Source organism: Leptonychotes weddellii, chromosome 13, assembly GCF_054177405.1.
Source record: "Leptonychotes weddellii isolate Sample4059 chromosome 13, ASM5417740v2, whole genome shotgun sequence".
Taxonomy (NCBI): Eukaryota; Metazoa; Chordata; class Mammalia; order Carnivora; family Phocidae; genus Leptonychotes; species Leptonychotes weddellii.
In genome coordinates this window covers 69654452-69672771 of record NC_138381.1, presented here as the reverse complement: position 1 = coordinate 69672771, position 18320 = coordinate 69654452, and the positions used below count along the sequence as shown (strand labels likewise).

Here is an 18320-nt window from a genome sequence, read left to right as displayed (position 1 = left end):
TGGCTTTTAGTGTGTTGAGAGAGTTGTGCAACCACCACTGCTAACCAGTTCTGGAACATTCTCATCCTCTCAGAAGAAGCCTTGTACCCATTAGCCAGCATTCCCATTTTCCACTCCTCCAGGCCCCGGGCAACCACGAATCTAATCTCTGTATGGATTCGCCTGTCCTGGACATTTCCTATAAATGGAAGCATAGACGTTTTGTGCCTGGCCTCTTTCACTCTGCAGGTTTGCAAGGCTCATCCATGGTATAGCAGGTATCAGTGTTTCATTCTTTTCAGGACTGAATCATATTCCATTATCTAGATATACCATATTCCCTTATTCATTCATCCTGTTGAATGTGAGCTCATTTACACTGGCATTTAAATAGCACATGGGGCTAGCGGCTTCTGTATTGGTCAGTGAAGATCTAGCACAAGAGGGAGAAGCTTGTCCAAGTGGACAAATTGGAGACCTGAGTTCCAGGGCGAGGCACGGACCCCTGGTGTGGCTAACCAACTTTATGTTTTTGGTCTACTTGTCTACTAAATGTGAGGGAGGGACGAATTTCTCCCAGCTCTGAAATCCCAAGACTACAATTTTTTTTTTATAGACAACTCCCTATCCATAATGCAGGGGGTTAGGTTCTGGGTGGAGAATGTGTGTTTTAAGACCACCCAAACTCATCTGAGCTGTTGAAAGCTGTATCCTGGCTGGATACATGGGGGAAATACCGGGGGTTCTCTCAAGTTTGTTCTATTTCTGATGGTGTAGGTACTCTGTCTTTGGAGATCTTGGGGGGCGTGACTTCTCCCCTTAGGTCTCTGAGATCTGGGCCGGTGGTTACCTTAAAGACCTTCTTGGCCCAGGTCCTGAAAGCCTCTTCTTGCCCACAGAGCTCATCCCCTTCCCTCATCTTCAGGATCCTCTCTCCTCCCAGCTCCTCCAAGAGGGTGTCCACAGCATGTCCAAAGGCGCAGAAATGAGGGTAAGCCCGGGAGCCAAGGCCAAAGACAGAGAACCTGCCAAGGAGACAACAAAAGGTCCATGCTAGAGGACTGTGGGGCATGAGGAGGTGTCTGGTATTATGGATTCTATGTTCCCCACACCAAATTCATATGCTGAAATCCTAACCCCCAACGTGGCTGTATTTGGAGATGGCACCTTTAAGGTGGTAACAGCTTAAATGGTGTCATAAGATTGGGCCCTAGTCCATTTGAATTTATGTTCTTAGAAAAAGAGGAAGACACCGACATCACTTTCTCACTCTGACGGTGCAGAGAGGAGAGGCTATGTGAGGGCACAGCAAGAAGGCGGCCATCTATCTGCAAGCCAGGAAGAGAGGCCTCACCAGGAACCAATCCTACTGGCACTTTGATCTTGGACTTGCAGCCTCTAGAACTGTGAGAAAATAAATATCTGTTGTTGAAGCCACCCACTCTGGTATTTTGTTATGGCGGCCTGAGCAGACCTAGACATCTGGTTATCTCTAGAAGGACCGTGTTTAGCCCATGGTGGTCAGACAGCCCTGAGCCCACCTGGGGAAAGCCATTTTAAAATCTGGGAGCCCTCTTCTCCTTTCCTTCTGGTCTCTGTTAGGTGTGACCATCCTCAGGAGAAAATTCCCAGTGGTCCTGGGATGAGTTAGGGATAGCGATGACCCAGAACCATTGGCTTGTTTCTTGTGTGTCCCTTTCTAAGCCAGAGAAATTAGTCTACTTTTTTTGGAAGACTTGAATTCTATCACTGACACAACCAGATGAGTTTTAAGTATAAAGATAATGAAAATCATAACACAGCTGTCCTCGGGGACCTATATTAACAAGGAGACCAGAAGAACTTGTCATTAATACATCAAATGTTCACTGTATGTTAACTGGAATTAAAAACAAAAACTTAAAACAAAACCCACATCAAATGTTGGCGGGTAAACAGGTTCTTCTAAAAGGGGATGAAAGATTTGTAAATATGCTGACTCCACCCCTTGCGATGTCTACGAAATTAATTTGCTTTGCAAACCCTCTTTGCCTAGATACCACCAAAAAAACATGGGCGTTTGAATCAGTGGGGGTCAAGTTAATGAGATTTTCCTCTCTGTTAAGGTGGGCTGCCTTGATTGAGTACGAGAAGGGAAGGACTGTGTCTCAGATGGCCACTCTTGCTAGTTCACTGTCCTAGAGACACTTTATGTCACACTTTCAGGGCTCGGTCCTGGCTGTGGGTCTCAACCTCACTGGGACCGGAGCGACAGGTTGGTAAGTGGGACAGGAACACCGCACCCCACTTTCCTAGGTCAGAGTTTTCTGCTATAGACTGTCATCTCAGACAAACCCAGGCATGGAGCTGGATAAGCTATTCCACGCTGGCTCTGGTTCTGCATCTGAATCTCTTTGTTTAGGATGAAGGGGTCAAGTTGGCCAAAGCTTGAGATGGGGGATGCGCGGAAGGTGGAGGGAGAGCTGGGAAGGGACTCCCACTCTCTCTGTCATTGGAGAATGCACTTGAGATGGGTCCAGGCATCTCATAAGATCAAGTGAGGGTTAGCTGAGGTTAACATCTGTCCTTGGACACCTACACACATGCTTTCTCACTGAGCCTCTTCTCCTTTCCCGTCCTTTCCTCTGGGCTTGTAGAGTCTTTCCAAGGAAAGTATGTGGGATTAGGCAGTATTTCCCCCCATCGCTCCTTCACCCGTGCTCTTCCTAGAGCTGGATTCCTCTCCTTTTCCTCCAAGGGCAGTGGTGTGACAGGTAGGAGAGGTGGTAACCAGGAGTGGACTGGTTGGAGGGGGCTGGGAAGGAGCACTTTTGCCCCAAGCCCTGCCCCTTAGCTTCAGCCCAATGGAGATCTGAAATTCCAAGCACCAGTCATGACTTGTGGTTACAGCGTTGTTCCTCAAACATGCAATATTTATGTTCACGGCATCTGCGGTACATGACTTCCATTGATACTATTGTTTCCTTATTACTACTGTTTAACTTGCTTTTAATTTGTACTCGCTAGCTTATCTAACCCACTTGTTTTCACTAACAGATGGCTCAGGTGATTCATTCATTAGTATCTTTTCTGGTACACCTGAAGGCCTGCAGCCCAGTTACTTCCTAGACTCACGTTTCCACCACGATCTTCACCTCATGATTTCAAACTTCCTGTTGTAAGCCTCCAAACCAGGAACTGGCAAACTTCTTATACGTGGGGCTAGAGAGTAAATATTTTTACGTTTCTAGGCCAAGAAGCAAAATCGAAGCTATTATGTACACACTTACATAACAGACAGAAAACAAATTCCTGCACATTTTTGTTGACAAAATAAAAATTTTTAAAAATTATTATTACAGTTATTGAGGATAACGTTTTAGTACTATGTCTACTTATGAGGCTAGAATTCCTTTTTTTTTTGTGGGGGGATAGCGTTTTGCTGAATTGGGATTCAACGGTAATGTCTCCTATCATCAAGTGAATTGCAAATATAAAACTATAAAACCCATTCCCAGCTCACGGGTTGTGCAAGAGTACAGAGCGGCTGGGCTGAATGCACCTGCAAGCTGTAGCCTGCCAATGTCTGCCCTAAGCCATGATAGATTTAATACAGAAAAAATGGGTCTGGCTCTCAAAGTATAAAACTGATGTTCAATGTCAAGCTAAAACAATGCACTGATGTCAAACCCCACAGAATGAATAACACTAAGGGTGAACCCTAATATAAATTATGCACTTTGTGTGATAATGATGTGTCAGTGTAGGTTCATCCACTGTACAAATGTACCATTCTGGATGGAGATGGTGGTGGTGGGGGAGGCTGTTTTTGTTGGGGGCTGGGAAGGGAGTATAAGGGAAATCTCTGTATCTTCGTCTCAGTTTTGCTGGGAACCTAAAGCTGCTCTAAAAAAATAAAGTCTATTAAAAAGGGCACCCCTGGACATAAAACTTCAATATCTAGGACCCCTGTGATGTGAATCAGCTACCAAGCATTGCTGTGAGCAGGTACGAGAAGGTTCGGTTGGCAAGGGTCAGGAAGATTTGTGGCCAGGCCCGGATACTCGGCTTACATTAGCCTTGTGTTGACTAACATCGGCAAAACCAAGGATGCGACATCCAGTTTTCTTTCTTTCTAAGTGCTCACTAAACTGAATTCACAACTGTTGAAATATAAAATATCTGTCCATGTTCTACCTAAAATGACCCTTGGTATGTGACCACTGTGCTTTGGTAAACATGGGATTGGGCCAATATTTTCTGAATCTGACTATACATTAGAGTCACTTGAGGAAATTAAGAAAATAAAAGGCAATACTTGGGCCTAATTCTAGACCAATTACATCAGAATCTCTGGAAATGGGGCTTGGTTATTGGTATATTGCAAACATCTCCAGATGATTTTGATGTGCATCCAGGGTTGAGAGCCACTGGGGCATGAGCATCCAGGGTTGAGAGCAGGGTGTCTCCAGAAGCTTCTATAAGGTGTAAAACATTTCACCGGGAAGGGTAGTTCATTGAGTAATTTCTAGGGATTAACTTCCTTCAGCACACATGATATGCTGAAGATGGGGTGAGATTTGGGCGATGGAGCTCTGAGAGTGTGTTTAGGAAGAGGTCACAGGACAGCCCAGCTAGTGTGCTTTAACAGGGAGGAGGGAGTCTCCAGACAATGACAGTGCAGCTGGTTATTCATGAGATGGATGGGAATAGAAGGGAGACCCCCTAACAAAGAGCCCACTTTGCAACTGAATCCAGTTCACCAAGATGTCTTCCCTGATGCCCTCAGCCCCTGCTCACCTCACGTTTGCCAGGGGTCCGGCACTCTCAAAGTTGTCTCTGAGGTCTGGCCCATCGCCCGATGATTTATGGGAGTCAGAATATGAGGAAACGCTATTGAATCGGACCTTGTAGCTCCTGCCAAAACAGAAGAGAGCCTGTGAGCTCTGGCTTGGAACCCCCTCTTGAGCTCAATACCCCAAAGGATCTTCAAATGACCAGTCCCGTTTCTAGGACTTTCTCTTGCATGTTGAGACCATAAGGCTTCTATTGACTCTTCCAGAATGGATCAACTTATCTTCATCCACCATGATGATAGCTAGCCATCTGCACATGACACCACTTGTATTTAAAATGTTTCTGACCTCACTCGACTCAGGAATCTTGAGAGCAAGATGGTCAAAATGATTTAGTGGGCAAAAAGTCACGAATAGAACAGACCATCCCCTAACCATTAGACCACACTTCCTTGCTTCCCAAATTGTAAAGAGCACATGAATCATCCTGGGATGCTGTTAAAGAGTGCAGATTCCGATTCAGCAGTTCCAGGCAGGGTCTGAGGTTCTGCATTTCTAAGAAGTACCCAAGAGGTGCCAATTCTGCCGGTCCCCAGACCTCACTCTGAATAGCCAGGAACTAACTTTGCTGTCCGCTATGGTAGCTCTGTGTATCTACTGAAATGTAAAGTTAAATGGATTTGAAAGAAATACAGTTAAAAATTCTGTTCCTCACTTGCACTAGCCATGTGTCAAGTGCTCAGGAGCCGCATGGGTCTAGTGGCTGCCATACTGGATAGCAGAGCTATAGAACGTTTACACCACCCTAGAAAGTTTTATTGGATTGTGCCGGACAACTCCCATTCAATACTCTCTCCATCAGGTTATGGACCTTGCACATTTCAAGGAGCTGTCACATTTCCCATTTCAAGGAAATAGTGGAAAATGTTCAGCACTGAGATGTGGCACGAAAAGAGATTGAATTTCTTATTAAACTCTTTTGAAGGGGAAGGAAGATGTCACTGGGACGGAAACCTCAGCACGAGAGGCTCGGGAGCCTTGAGACTTCAAAGAAAGATCCAGTTTCCCTGTTCTCCTCCAAAAGTGGGAAGTATTATTCTCAGGCAAAGCAAAAAAACAAAACATAAAGCAAAACAAAATCCCAAGACCAGAAAGCAAAACAAAACAACTCCCCACAAACAAAAGACCAACACCCAAACCAAAACAAACGACTCAACAGACAAATCTGAGTGCAAAAGACAAAAAAAGGCATTGCTCATTCTGGCAGGCAGGGCTTCTGAGCTGGACGTTCTTCAAAGTTTTCGTTCCAGCATCAGGAAAAGTTCTAAATATATGTAAGTGTATTTTCTGCCCCAAAATAGTCTCACATTGAGTCATTTCTGCAAATAAGTCATGCAACATATCAGGGGGCGGCTGTGTTGTTAGTGTGGGAGGGATGGTTAATGCTTGTGGGTTAAAAATAACAGCACATGTATTTGTATGAGGTTTGAGGCTTTTCCAAATGCTTTCCTCTTTGTTTTTATCCTTTGATCCTCTCAACAACTCCCAGGGGTGGTTGGGGCAGAGACGGTTTCTCCCCATTTGGCAGATGAGAAAGACTGAGGTCCAGAGAGGTCAAATGCCTTGCTCAAGGTTGCTTGGTGAGTTAGCGGTACAGCCTGGGTTAGGACTCAGGTCTCCTTGAGACCCAGATGTGGCCTTGGATGCTTGCGCACCGGGCACACACACCCGCATGCGTCCATGAACACGGGGCATATATATGTGCACACACGTGCATGAACACGTGTGCACACAGATGGGCACGCATGCACATGCACACACTCACACACACTCTACCTCTGCTGGCTGTCACGGGCTGCAGCCAGACCGCGGACTCCTGGGTCACCTTGGGGGAGGGGAGGCCCTTTACGGGGAAAGAAACGCAAGCGTTCCGGGTACCTAGAGGGGAGAACGGATGGTGCCCTCTCTCTCCCTGAAGGAGAGGTGAGGGGGAGCCTGTGGTGGTCACCTGGGAAGGAGAGGGGCAGGGAGAGCGAGGACAAAGATAGCTGGGCAGGAGGGACGCAGCTACCCCTTGGATATGGAACGTATGTGAGCAGGGCAACAGGTGCTTTGCTAAGGAGAAGTGTCAGTCTCCCCAAAAGACAGCTCAGCATGCACACGCCCTATGTTCTCTGCTTTATGTGAGACTTATGAGCTTTGCAAGGGTACTCATGATTACAGGTCACCTTACGAAATATCTTTAGAACCCAACCCCGCATTGGGACGCAATTTCACCATGAACATCTTTTGGCTACAGGCAATTTTTTTTTTTTTTTGCTTTATAAGGTATTTTATCTTCTGAACTCAACCTCTATATTAGCTAGAATTCCACCATGAGCGTCCGATGGAACGGTTCTAGGGAAAGAAGTTCATTTTCACTGATTTCGAATGTAGGTTTCCAAAAAGGAGAGATAATAAGAACTGGTGTTTACACTTAGGGGCTCCTGAGTTTTCACAAGATGCTTACATCTATTTTCTCCCTTGGTTCTTACAAGTTAAGAAGTTAAGGCAGGTATAACCAGCCCTATTTGATGGAAAAAGAAACTGAGGCACAGGGCAGTGAAGTCACCCGAGGAGCCAAAACATCAGCCCCAGTGGACCCCAGATATCTACCAGTTAACATTGCTCACAAGTGGACCTTAGGTCACAAAAACCAGCCAGCACTCGAATGTGAACCCCAGATGCCAAAAGACAATTTTCAGTTACTCCCCAAGTGTGTAATGTGACCCTGGACATTCACTTACTTCCTTTCTTCGTGCATAGAGTTGGGGTGCCTCATTTCCATCAAAGCACAGCTGAATTTCTGGAAGCCAAAAGAGATGAGTGATATGTGAAGCAGAGATTTAGGAACCAGAACAGGGTCGGGCACTGAGCGTCTGGGGTCCTGGCTGGCACAAGTGGAGCCTGACGCCTCTGGGGGTCAGGATGCTAGACATGGTCAGGGGTTCGGGGTGGGCAGCAGCGCTTGAGCTGCAGGTGCGTGTGGAAGGACCCCCTGATTAAGCGACTACAGGTGTGGTCCTGCCACCCCCAGCCCACAAATCCCCACTGTGGCTTTCTCTTTATAAAAATATTGTCCCCACTTCTCTCATCTGGAGCAGGGGATGCCAAGGTCCTGATGGGAGCATCCATCCCAAAGCAGGAGCTCACTCGGGCAACAGCATTTTCACCAAGGATTGGCTAATCAGCAGACACGAAGACCCTGAGGTCTTGGAATTGTCCAGTCTTTGTGGAACTTGGATCCAAATCGAAGTCACGGGCTTTTGACACTCTGGGAGGATTTGCTGCTGACTGGCAGGTGTAACTGCTATCGCTCCTTCTTCCCCCCAGTGGAGAACATGCTAGAACAGGTGAAAGCTCATCTTACCTCCCCATTCTCAGGGGGGTCTCCATTGCCAAAAGTGCTGGTAACCACCAGGACCAGAGTTTCATGTTCCAGATGTACAATGTCATATTCTTCCATGGACATCACCTAGGTGGGCGAGGGTGAAGGAACGGCGGGTGGGGGGAGAGGGAGAGGAAGGGAGAAGGTGACAAGGAGAAGAGTTAAGAGAGAACAAAAAAGTGATGGGGGAAGGAGAAGAAGAGAGACAGAGGAAAAACATGAGTCATCTTGAGCCATCTCCTTTGGAAGGAGAACCAAAAGTTCTGAGTGTTACTATTTCAGTGGGCTCAAGTGGGTAGAACTAAAAGTTTTTGGCAGTGTGGGACCTTTCTATGGTCACAGTGGCCTGAAGGACCATAAAGAACCTGGGGGCGATGGTGAAAGGGGTTGGCCCGCTAATAGAGACGGATCTTGATGGAGATCCTTGGGCTTAATAACCAACTGATCTTGGAATCTTCTTGACCACATTTAGGCTGGGAATGGCCAGTGCACATCCAGCTCCTCTGACCAGGTCTGCTCAGCCTCCTTGCTAATCCTCCCTCCACCAGCATGGGACCTGGGCCAACTAAGTCTGAGACCCTTGTCATAAAGAAGATTATTGTCCCATATCTTTGCATCTCTTGAACAACATTTCTCCAAGTAGGTTCTGGGGAAGCCCAGTCTCCTGAGAGGCTCCTTGAAAATAAGTGAGCCATGAACAAACATGCTTATATTCCAACCCCTTCTCATTTGGAGATTAGAATACAGTGGACCTTGAACAACATGGCTTTGAACTGCGTGGGTCCACTTATTCGTGGATTTTTCCCCAATAAATAGAGTATAGTACTGTCCATGCATTTTCTCTTCCTTCTGGTTTTCTTAACATTTTCCTTTCTCTAGCTTCCTTTACTGCTTGAATACAGTATATAATACATACAACATACAAAATATGTGTTAATCAACTGTTCGTGTTATCAGTAAGGCTTCTGGTCAACAATAGGCTATTAGTAGTTAAGTTTGGAGGAGTCAAAAGATATATGCAGATTTTCAGCACCCCTGACTCCCATATTGTTCAACTGTATGGACTTGCAAGTTGAAGGCTCTGATATTGAACTATATTTAATGCAGGGCTTCCCAAACTGACCCCAGAATGTTTTCTCAAAAACCCTTTAAGATCTGGCTCTGAGATGGGGTTTCATTTTGTGATTCCTGGACTCTCCTGGAAGGTCATGGGAAGAGGGGCATCAAAGTCCTCTGCAATTTATATGAATATGCATATGCATGCCGATGGGCACCTTGGGGTGTGCTTCCATCCATTCTCAAAGGTTCTTCTCTGTTGACTTCCCTCTCTCCCCTTCCCAACTGTATATTTACCATGAAGAAGCAGGGATCTGGCACTGCCCCATACCCACCTTGGCATCGAAGGCGTGTTTGAAGATCTCGCACAAGGTTTTAGCATAGGCCTGCGACTTGCCTGTCTCTGTGGCATAAAGGATGGTTGCCTTGACCCTCTTGGCCATTGCCTGCCCCATGAGCTTGGCCGAGAACTTGACAGCTCTGGGGAGAAGAGGATGGAGAGGAAAATGGGAAATGTAGAAAGGAGGGAAGATGCCAGACTGGGGCTTTTGGGCAAGAACCATGATCCTTGAAATGTAGTGGGAGAGAACTTACTCTCTTGATCTCTGATGGTTTCAGGGACACTAAAAGCCTGAATTTAGCACCATATTGACCCCTTTATTAAATCCCTCCAGAGCAACTAGTCATGAGCTAACATGGTTGGTTAGTTTTGTTAGTTTGTTGCTTGGTTGACCAATCCCAGTCTTGAGAACCTTGGTTTGCCAAGCATGGCCCCCAAAGATGATCATTCATTCATTCATTCACCAAACGTTTGTTGAGTGCTGAATCATGTGCCAGGTATGGTTACAGGAGCTGAAGAACATAGACAATTAGCTGTCATGGAGCTTACGTTCTAGTGTGTATGTGTGTGTGTGTGTGAGAGAGAATATCATTAACAAATCACCAGGTATTGAGTTAGAAGGAATCTTAGAGGTTCATAAATCCACGAAGGAAGGACTAAATCAGGCTTCATCTTTAGGGTATTGCACAGAGCCTGATAGCTAATAGGCACTAAATAAATATCCATCAAAAGAGGGAATGAATTTTAAAGATGCTGTTCTCTCCGAATCCCTGGAGAGTTTAAATATCAAGTCTAGGCTCTTTCCAGCTAAACGGAAAATTCAGAACCAGGGTTCCTTCCTTCCTGTTGATGAGGGCGTGGCGGTGGAAGACAGGCAGAGGCCCAGGAATGCCTGGGCTCACTTTCTGAGCCAGCATCCCTGGTCTAACGAGGGACCTCAGAGAAGACAAATTGCTAATTACTCCCACCTGGGGATTATTGGTGGTAAATTCATTTTTGAGAATCAGGGAAACCACCCACGCTGCAGGAGCACTCGGAGCTCAGGGGGAGAAACAGAAAAGAATAAAAGGTGTCTGGAGGATTCCCTTTGAGTGATTGGAGCATAAAAAAGCATCTATAATTAACTACCATTGTTTCCACCCCACACTTAATAGTGCAATTAATGTTTTAGATTTCTTCTTCCCTTTTCTCCCCGAAACAGTTGAACTGAACTGAAGCCCAAGGCTGCCCTCCCCGAGAATATCTGTGATTCTCTTTTTAGGGAAAGGATGGTTGCTGATGTGTTCTTGTGTGGCTGGAAGAGGGGGTTAGGTGGAAGGAGAGAGGTGGCATGAGCCATGTTAATGGAACAAGGACCTAGGTTTGGAGTCCCTGCAGGACCCACCAGTGCCTGGCTTCTGGGGTTTGTGGCATGGATGGCATCTGTTGTCCCTCTAGGGATTGTACCCAGAGAGTTCTGGACCGGAGGGTGCGGATGGAAGAGACGCTCAGTGCACACCCAGCTCCTCTGCCAAAAGGTTATCTCCATTAGATCATCTCGGTCAGCCCCACCTGACTCGTCAGCGGGTCCCTTGGTTGGCCACACATTCTTCAAGAATCATTACTCTTCAGTGGCTTGGCCCATAACCTCTTTCCCTCCCTCCTTTGCTCAGTTAAGTCTATTCATCTCATTCTTTAGCCCAATTGTCATCTTCTGAAGGAAGCCCTCTCTGACCTCCCAAACTCGGTCAGGCACTTGCAATGTTTACTGTATTTGGGTGATTCTTGGAAAATGAATGGCTGTGAGCTTTGACAGGAACAACACTGATCTGGCTCATCAGGCATCACTGGAGCCTAGCACAGTGCCTGGCACAAGGTAGGCCCTCAGTATTCATTTGTTGGCCAAATGAATGAATGAATGAGTGTTGTTAGAATTCAGCCCTGGGTGAGAGCCCTCTTGAGTTGGCTCGTCCCAGTTCCTCCCACCTCTGGGTTCAGTGACTTCCTGTAAGTAGCTTGAAATTGGCCACAGCGGGAGTATTTATACCACGGAAATCGGCAAATGTTACAAATCTGTTATTATCAACAGTACCATTGTTATTATTTTTAGGAGAGCTGGTTTACCAACATGCCATTGCCTCCAAGACAAGAATTTAGGACACCAAGGTGAGGAACGTGAGGTTGGGAAAGAAAAAAGCTGAAGCAACCTCCACATCTCAGACCCCGAGGCAAAGAAGGCAGGAGGGGGTCAGAGAAGATGGAGAAGTCACATCGCAACACATGAGGGGTCAGAGGCACAAGCATCTTCCCAGCCTCCTCTGCCTGGGGCTCTCTGAGCTTGGAGGCACTTCTATCCCCCACCGACTTCAGGAGACTTACTCTGCCAGCTTCTTGAAGCCGATGGCTCGCCGCTTTGTGGGGGTCCCATTGGTACCCTTCCAGACGTGGGTGTTCCAAGGCTCAGGCTGGGAAGAGAGGACTATGGTCACTGTAGTGAGGAAGTCTGGCTCCTCTTGGGGGATGCTCAGGACTTCCTGGGTGCTCGTGGCTGCCCAGCTTTGTCTAACCCTCAGCCCTTGCAGGGACTGATTCTGCTGGGGGTGACCACAGGGGTCCTTGCACAGAGTGGCTGGTCCAGTCTCCCTGCATTGTCCTGCTAGACCTTTCCACTCAGCCCTTAATCCCTCTCAAACACTCTCCTGGGGGACCCCATTAGTCTTTGAGCTAGAGCTGTGCTGGCCAAGAGGGTAGCCGCCAGCCACATCGGCTATGGAGCACTTGAGTGCCCCAAGAGTAAGTTTGAATTCAGACATGCTTGAAGCAAAACATGCATCCCAAATATTGAAGATTTAGCACCAAAGAGACAGGGAGGGGCAGGACCTGGTATTCGAAGGAGGGGGTGAGCCGGTAGTTGAGCATCTCCTGGTGGAAGACCGGGGTGATGCTGCCAGACATGGGGGGCACAATCCACACCCAATCTGCGGGGCAGCCCCCCCGGCAGCGGTATTCATTCTCCATGTGCTTAATGAAGGACTCGGTGGCAGAGTGGTGGTCAACGATGGTCACTTTGTCACTCTGTGGGAGGAGAGGGGACAGGGAGTCAGGAAGGAAAAGAAACTGGGGTATTTCAGGACTCTGTTCCCCATCGAGCAGCGTTTCCCAGAGGGTGGTCCCGGAGATGATGTTAGGTGGTGTAAAGTGATTCTCTGCATTTCCCTCTCAATTATACCCAGGGGAGAGTCTCCTTTTGGTGCTAACCCATTTTCAACGCCTCTCTTGCCAATTCTCCTCTCTCCTTCCTCCCTCTCCCCCTCTTTTTCACCAGAGAGAGGAACCTCAGGCAGCATTGAGCTAGAATTTAACAACTCTGTATTGTTTTCCCTGTGTTTATTTGTTTATTAATTTATTTAATATTATAATTACCTTCTATTTATGACAACTAATGCTGACCCTCCACTTATGGTGCTGATATAAAATCCTCTTAAAATAAAAATTTTTAAGTACTCAGGAGGAGTTTTTTTTTAAATTAAAACACAGAAATTGCTGTAGAGGTGGGTGGACTGCATATCTGGGTAACCAGCCCCCAGGGCCCGTGCTGGTCGGCTGGTCCAGATTCACATCTTGTCTAAACAGTGCTTTCCCTCTCTGCCCACAAACCCTTGCCCCTTTCTGCATCTTCCTTCCTCAATCACTCATCCCACTCACATCTCTCCTATCTCTGGCTCGCCGGTCTTCATGCCAGTCCTCCAGTCCACCACACTATGCTCCATCCTTCTCAACGACTCCCGAATACCTCACTCCTCCACACTTGAGAGAGAAGAGGGGACTTCCTTCCCCCTCATTCCATCTCAACCTGTCTCTGTCCTGGGATATTCCTCCATGTGTCCATTCTCCCTACGCCTGACATGGGAGCCCATGGTCCGTATTCATGTCTATCCATGACTTGAACCATTCATTCTACTGCATGTGCCTTCCATGGATGTCTAGGAGGGCCTAGCTTCCCAGACTCTCAACCCCCAGAGGATAGAGCTGGTCTCTATTACAGAGGAATCTCTATTCTATAGTCTTCTATAGACTTCTGCCCGGGAGAATACCAGCTAATGCCTGCCACCCTGGCATACTTATTAGCAGTGTTTTCCTTTTGCTCTCAAATTACCATGGTTTAGATAATAAATTCTACAGCCATCCAATGGAATACCACCTACCACAGAGCCACGCATTGAGTGGGCTGATATGCTTCTGATAATGAAGATGGGTATTCGCGTCTGTTATGTGATAGTCTGAACCCCCAAGAGGTGGCAAGACACAGAGGATGCCTGCCGTCCCAATTCTAATAAATCATAAGCAACAAGTCCCAATGCCCCTCCCTCATCTATTCATCTCTTCCTCAAACGGTCTCCACCTAAGATCCAAAGTGGAGATCAAGGCATGTATGCTGGGAAGTAGACCCTGCTGGCGGACAGATACCCCCTAGTAGCAAAGTCTCTTGACCTTCTGCTCCAAGCCTCTGGAAGGTTTTATAGCTCCCCCTGGAGACTCGACAACCAGGATGTGTGCCGTGCTACCTGGAAGCTGTAGAGAACAGCAATGTTGATTTCCACCAGCGCCTGGTCCTTCCACAGGGAGGACGTCTTCCTCATGTCCAAGTTCATCTTCTTGGCCACTTCCTGAAAAAGGAAGGAAACGCAGACTCACAGGCTAGGCCACTTCTGGAGAGACAGGGCTAGCTAACTTCTTCACTAATTAGTCAACTCATTGCCGGACTGACAAACTCACTCAAAAGACTTTTCTATTGAGAATCCACTGGTAGCAGAAAACCAGAGAGACTTGGGTGGCCCTTTTATTTTTAAGCTTACCTTCTAGTTGGGGAGAGAGACAGTTAATATTGTGATAAGTGCTAATTCCTAGGGAGAAAATAAGACAAGGAAAGGAGATAAAGAGGGATGGGGGGCCGGATTGAGCCAGGATAGTCAGGGAAGACCGACTGTGGAAGTGGCATATCAGGTGAGACCCAGATGATGAGAAGAAGCAAGATATCTGCAGGTCTGCGGAGGGAAGGTTCTAGGCAGAGAGAACAGCAGGTGCAAAGACCCTGAGGTGGGATCAGGCTTGCACCATCTGAGATATAGAAAGAAGACCAGTGTATTTGAGGGGTGGGGGGCAGTGAGCCAGGGGAGTTGGTGGGAGAAAGAGGCAGGACTGGATCATGCAGGATTTGGGATAAGCCTAGGAGTCAGGATTTCATTCCAAATATCATGGAGAGGGTCTTTGGAGGGTTTTAAGCAGAAGAGTGGGTCTGGAAGTGGCATCATCTGCTTTCTAGAAGGAAAGGCTCTCCACCGATCCTGCTCCACACCTAGAGTAGCCATACTTGGGATCCAGACCATGGGTACTTTGAGCTCAGGGGGACACCTGCCTGCGTCTATCTGACAGATAAGGAAACTGAGGCTCAGCAAGGTCCATAGAGCCATTTGGCCTTGGAGCTGGAGCCCAGGCAGATGCATAACATCCAAGACCTGAGAGCAGCTCCCCAGCCAGCCAACTGTGTTGACAAAACTACTGGAAACAAACCAACTCCTGACATGTTACAGTTCAAGCTGAACCAGGGGCTGAGGTCAGGAGTGGGGAAGACCCAACAGCAAATTCCTTAATTAGAGCCTTGCTTTTCCTTCCTCTGTCAATTCTAGTCACTTGTGGGAGCCCAGGTCTCATTACGGGGCTAGGAGGCGACAATTTCTCAGGTTTGGGTAAACTGCTTCCCAGCCCAGCTGTCAACATTTATACAGAACAGTGGTTGGACCGGGAGGGCTGGCGCAGGAGCGCATCTCATTTAAGCTACTCGGGGAGGACTCCCTGCAATCGAAATGTAAGCAGAGATCACGAAAGCAGATCTCATATTAATTCATTCTTTGAGGCTGGGGTGTTAGGTTCTGCTGTGGTCCTTTGGCAGTGACACATCTCACAGAAAGAAAGAAATTTCCTGCTCTACATAAATACATACAAAACTTGAGTTATTTTATGAGAGAGGAAAGTGTGTATAGCCATCATGCTGCTCTTGTTACTTCTACACCATTACTTTGGTTACAAGAATGGAAAGCGGTTGCAGGAAAAAAAAAAAAAAGACTCTATGATTTAAAAAAAAAAATCCCCAAATGTGACTTGAGCCACATCTACGGAAATGGCCTGAAATGTCTTTTCCTCTCCTGCCAGAAGTTTGCAGAGATCAGTGGCAACCCAGTAGAATCTTCCGGGGAGCTTTGAAAAATGCTGGAATCGAGGCTCTATCCCTGAGCAATTATATCCAAATCCTGGTGAGTGGGACGCAGGCATAATAAGGTTCCCTAGGTAAGTCCAGTGTGTGGCAAGGCTGAGGACCCCTGGCTTCCGTTTCCAAGCTAATACCCATGGGATTTTTTAAAAATTGAGACATCATGGGCATATAACGTTGTCTGAGTTTAGGTATACAAATTTAAGGCCTTGGTTTGACACATTTATATATCGCAATATGATTACCACTGTTAGTTAACACCTCTATCATGTCACATAATTATTATTTCTTTTTCCGTGGTGGGAACAATTAAGATCTAGTCTCTTAGCAACTTTGAAGTTTATAATTCAGTATTGTTGACTATAATTACTCTTCTCTGCATTAGATTTCCAGAACTTATTTATCTTTTCGCTGCAAGTTTGTACCCTGAAACATCTCCTCCCTAACTCCCCCACCCACGAGCCCCTGGTAACCAGCATTCTACTCTCTTTTTATGAGTTTGGTTTTTTTACATTCCACATACAAGCGATATCACACACCATTTGTCTTTCTCTGTCTGACTTACCTCACTTAGCATAACGTCTTCACGGTCTATCCATGTGAACACCCATGAATTTTATTTTATTATTATTATTTCTAAAGACTTATTTATTTGAGAGAGAGAGAAAGAGATCAGACACAAGCAGGGGGAGGGGCAGAGGGAGAAGGAGAAGCAGGCTCCCCATTGAACAGGGAACCCGACACGGCGCTGAATCCCAGGACCCTGGGATCATGACCGGAGCCGAAGGTAGATGCTTAACCGACTGAGCCACCCAGGTGCCCCACACCCATGGATTTTAACAACAGAAACCTAATGCTCGATTCTGAGTTCTAATCTTGCCTTATTTACTGTGTGACATAGGTCCAGTGCTTGACTTCTCTGTTTCTCATGCCTCCTTTTGAAACACAGCCCGCCACACAGACAGTTGTTAGGAATCAGTTGCTGGCAGGACCACAGCTATCCTGATGCATCTGCCAGATTTGAGCTCCAGACTCCACCCTAGCAGCCTTTAGTAGATGAGGATGACTCAGCCAAGGAGGGAATCAGACCCTCCACTGAGAAATGCATATGTGGGCAAACGGCTGCCAACCCTCCTCCCTTGTTTTTCAGGAAAGAGGCAAGAAACCCTCCGAGTTCATGGGTCATTTTCTTTTTTTTAAAGATTTTATTTATTTATTTGAGAGAGTGAGAGAGAGAAAGAGCACAAGAGGGGGGAGCGGGAGAGGGAGAAGCAGACTCCCTGCTAAGCAGGTAGCCCGATGCGGGACTCAATCCCGGGACTCCAGGATCATGACCTGAGCTGAAGGCAGTCGCTTAACCAACTGAGCCACCCAGGCGCCCGTTCATGGGTCATTTTCAAACCATTCTAATAAGAGGCCGTGTAGCCGCGTGGTTAGGAACTTGGACCGGAAAGCCAGACTGAGCTCACATCCCCGCTCTGCCACTCGCTAGCTGGGTGACCTTGAGCTTGTCGCTTTAACCTCTGAAAGGCCTCAGCTTCCTCATCTGTGAAACGGGGATTGTCATACCCAGAGGCTGTGCTGGGGATGAAATGAGCACCTCATCTATACACGGTGGTTGGCACAGTGCCTAGCCCGTAGCACATGCTCTGTTCCCGCTGCGGATGCTCTGGGATGGCTGGGGCCTTCACCAGCGGTGCAGCCTCTGTTCTAACCTCTCCCAGTTTCCAAGACCCAAAGCTCGGCTGTGGGGAAGGACCGATGGGCCGGCCCCCTCTGCCTCCTGTCTGCCCATCACGACAGCCAGGGAGGGACCTTACCTCCAGGATGTTATATCGGGAGTTGTCACAGTAGTCGCGGACGCCGATCTCCGTGCCCATGTACCAGCCGCTGAAGGGGCAGGCGCTGAACTCCAGGCCGCCAATCTCCAGCAGCATGTTGGACACAGCAGGGAGGCCGTACCACTTCAGGCCCAGATCCTTGAACCACTCAAACCTGCGGAGAGCGACACGGCCCAGCTCGCCACGGGGCAGGAGTCTCTCAGGCAGACTGGTGAGGGGGGCAGCTGGAGTCTGGGGGTGTGGAAAGGCCAGCAGCCTCCTGGGACTCGCTATGTCGGCACCTGACCCCTGGGCCCCACTTCAGACCTGTGGGATTGCAGACTCCACAGCCCGGGTCCGATGATATGCATTTTTAACGTGTCTCCCAGGTGATGTGGAGGAACACGCAAGCCTGGGAGCCACTGCGCTGGGCTGCTATTGATCTCCCGAACCCACTCTGAAAGTTAATCCAGGAGGAACGGAGTCTTGCCAAACTCCTTCCTACCTCAGGGACTTTGCATGGCAGTTCCTTCCTCCTGGGAGCTTCTCTCTTCCTTCTGTGGTCTGTCCAGCTCTTACCCAACCTTTAATTCTCAGCTAAAATGTTGCTTACTCTGGGAAGCCCTCCCTGATGCTCAATTTAGGTTGGGTCAGGTGGCTTGATGACTCTGGGCAC

General features: G+C 47.6%; 1 protein-coding gene across 1 annotated transcript in view; it reads right to left on the bottom strand.

The window, feature by feature from the left end:
* NOS1 (nitric oxide synthase 1) overlaps positions 1–18320 on the bottom strand; it is a 92764-nt gene that overhangs the window by 27078 nt on the left and 47366 nt on the right. Inside the window, exons 6-15 of the mRNA XM_081800950.1 lie at positions 17645–17819; positions 14122–14223; positions 12437–12631; positions 11936–12021; positions 9573–9717; positions 8164–8268; positions 7541–7599; positions 6591–6692; positions 4759–4875; positions 830–1004 (exon numbers count right to left, since the gene is read on the bottom strand). Of these exons, the coding sequence (XP_081657076.1) occupies positions 830–1004; positions 4759–4875; positions 6591–6692; positions 7541–7599; positions 8164–8268; positions 9573–9717; positions 11936–12021; positions 12437–12631; positions 14122–14223; positions 17645–17819 (1261 nt within the window). The remainder of the gene's footprint in view (positions 1–829; positions 1005–4758; positions 4876–6590; positions 6693–7540; positions 7600–8163; positions 8269–9572; positions 9718–11935; positions 12022–12436; positions 12632–14121; positions 14224–17644; positions 17820–18320) is intronic.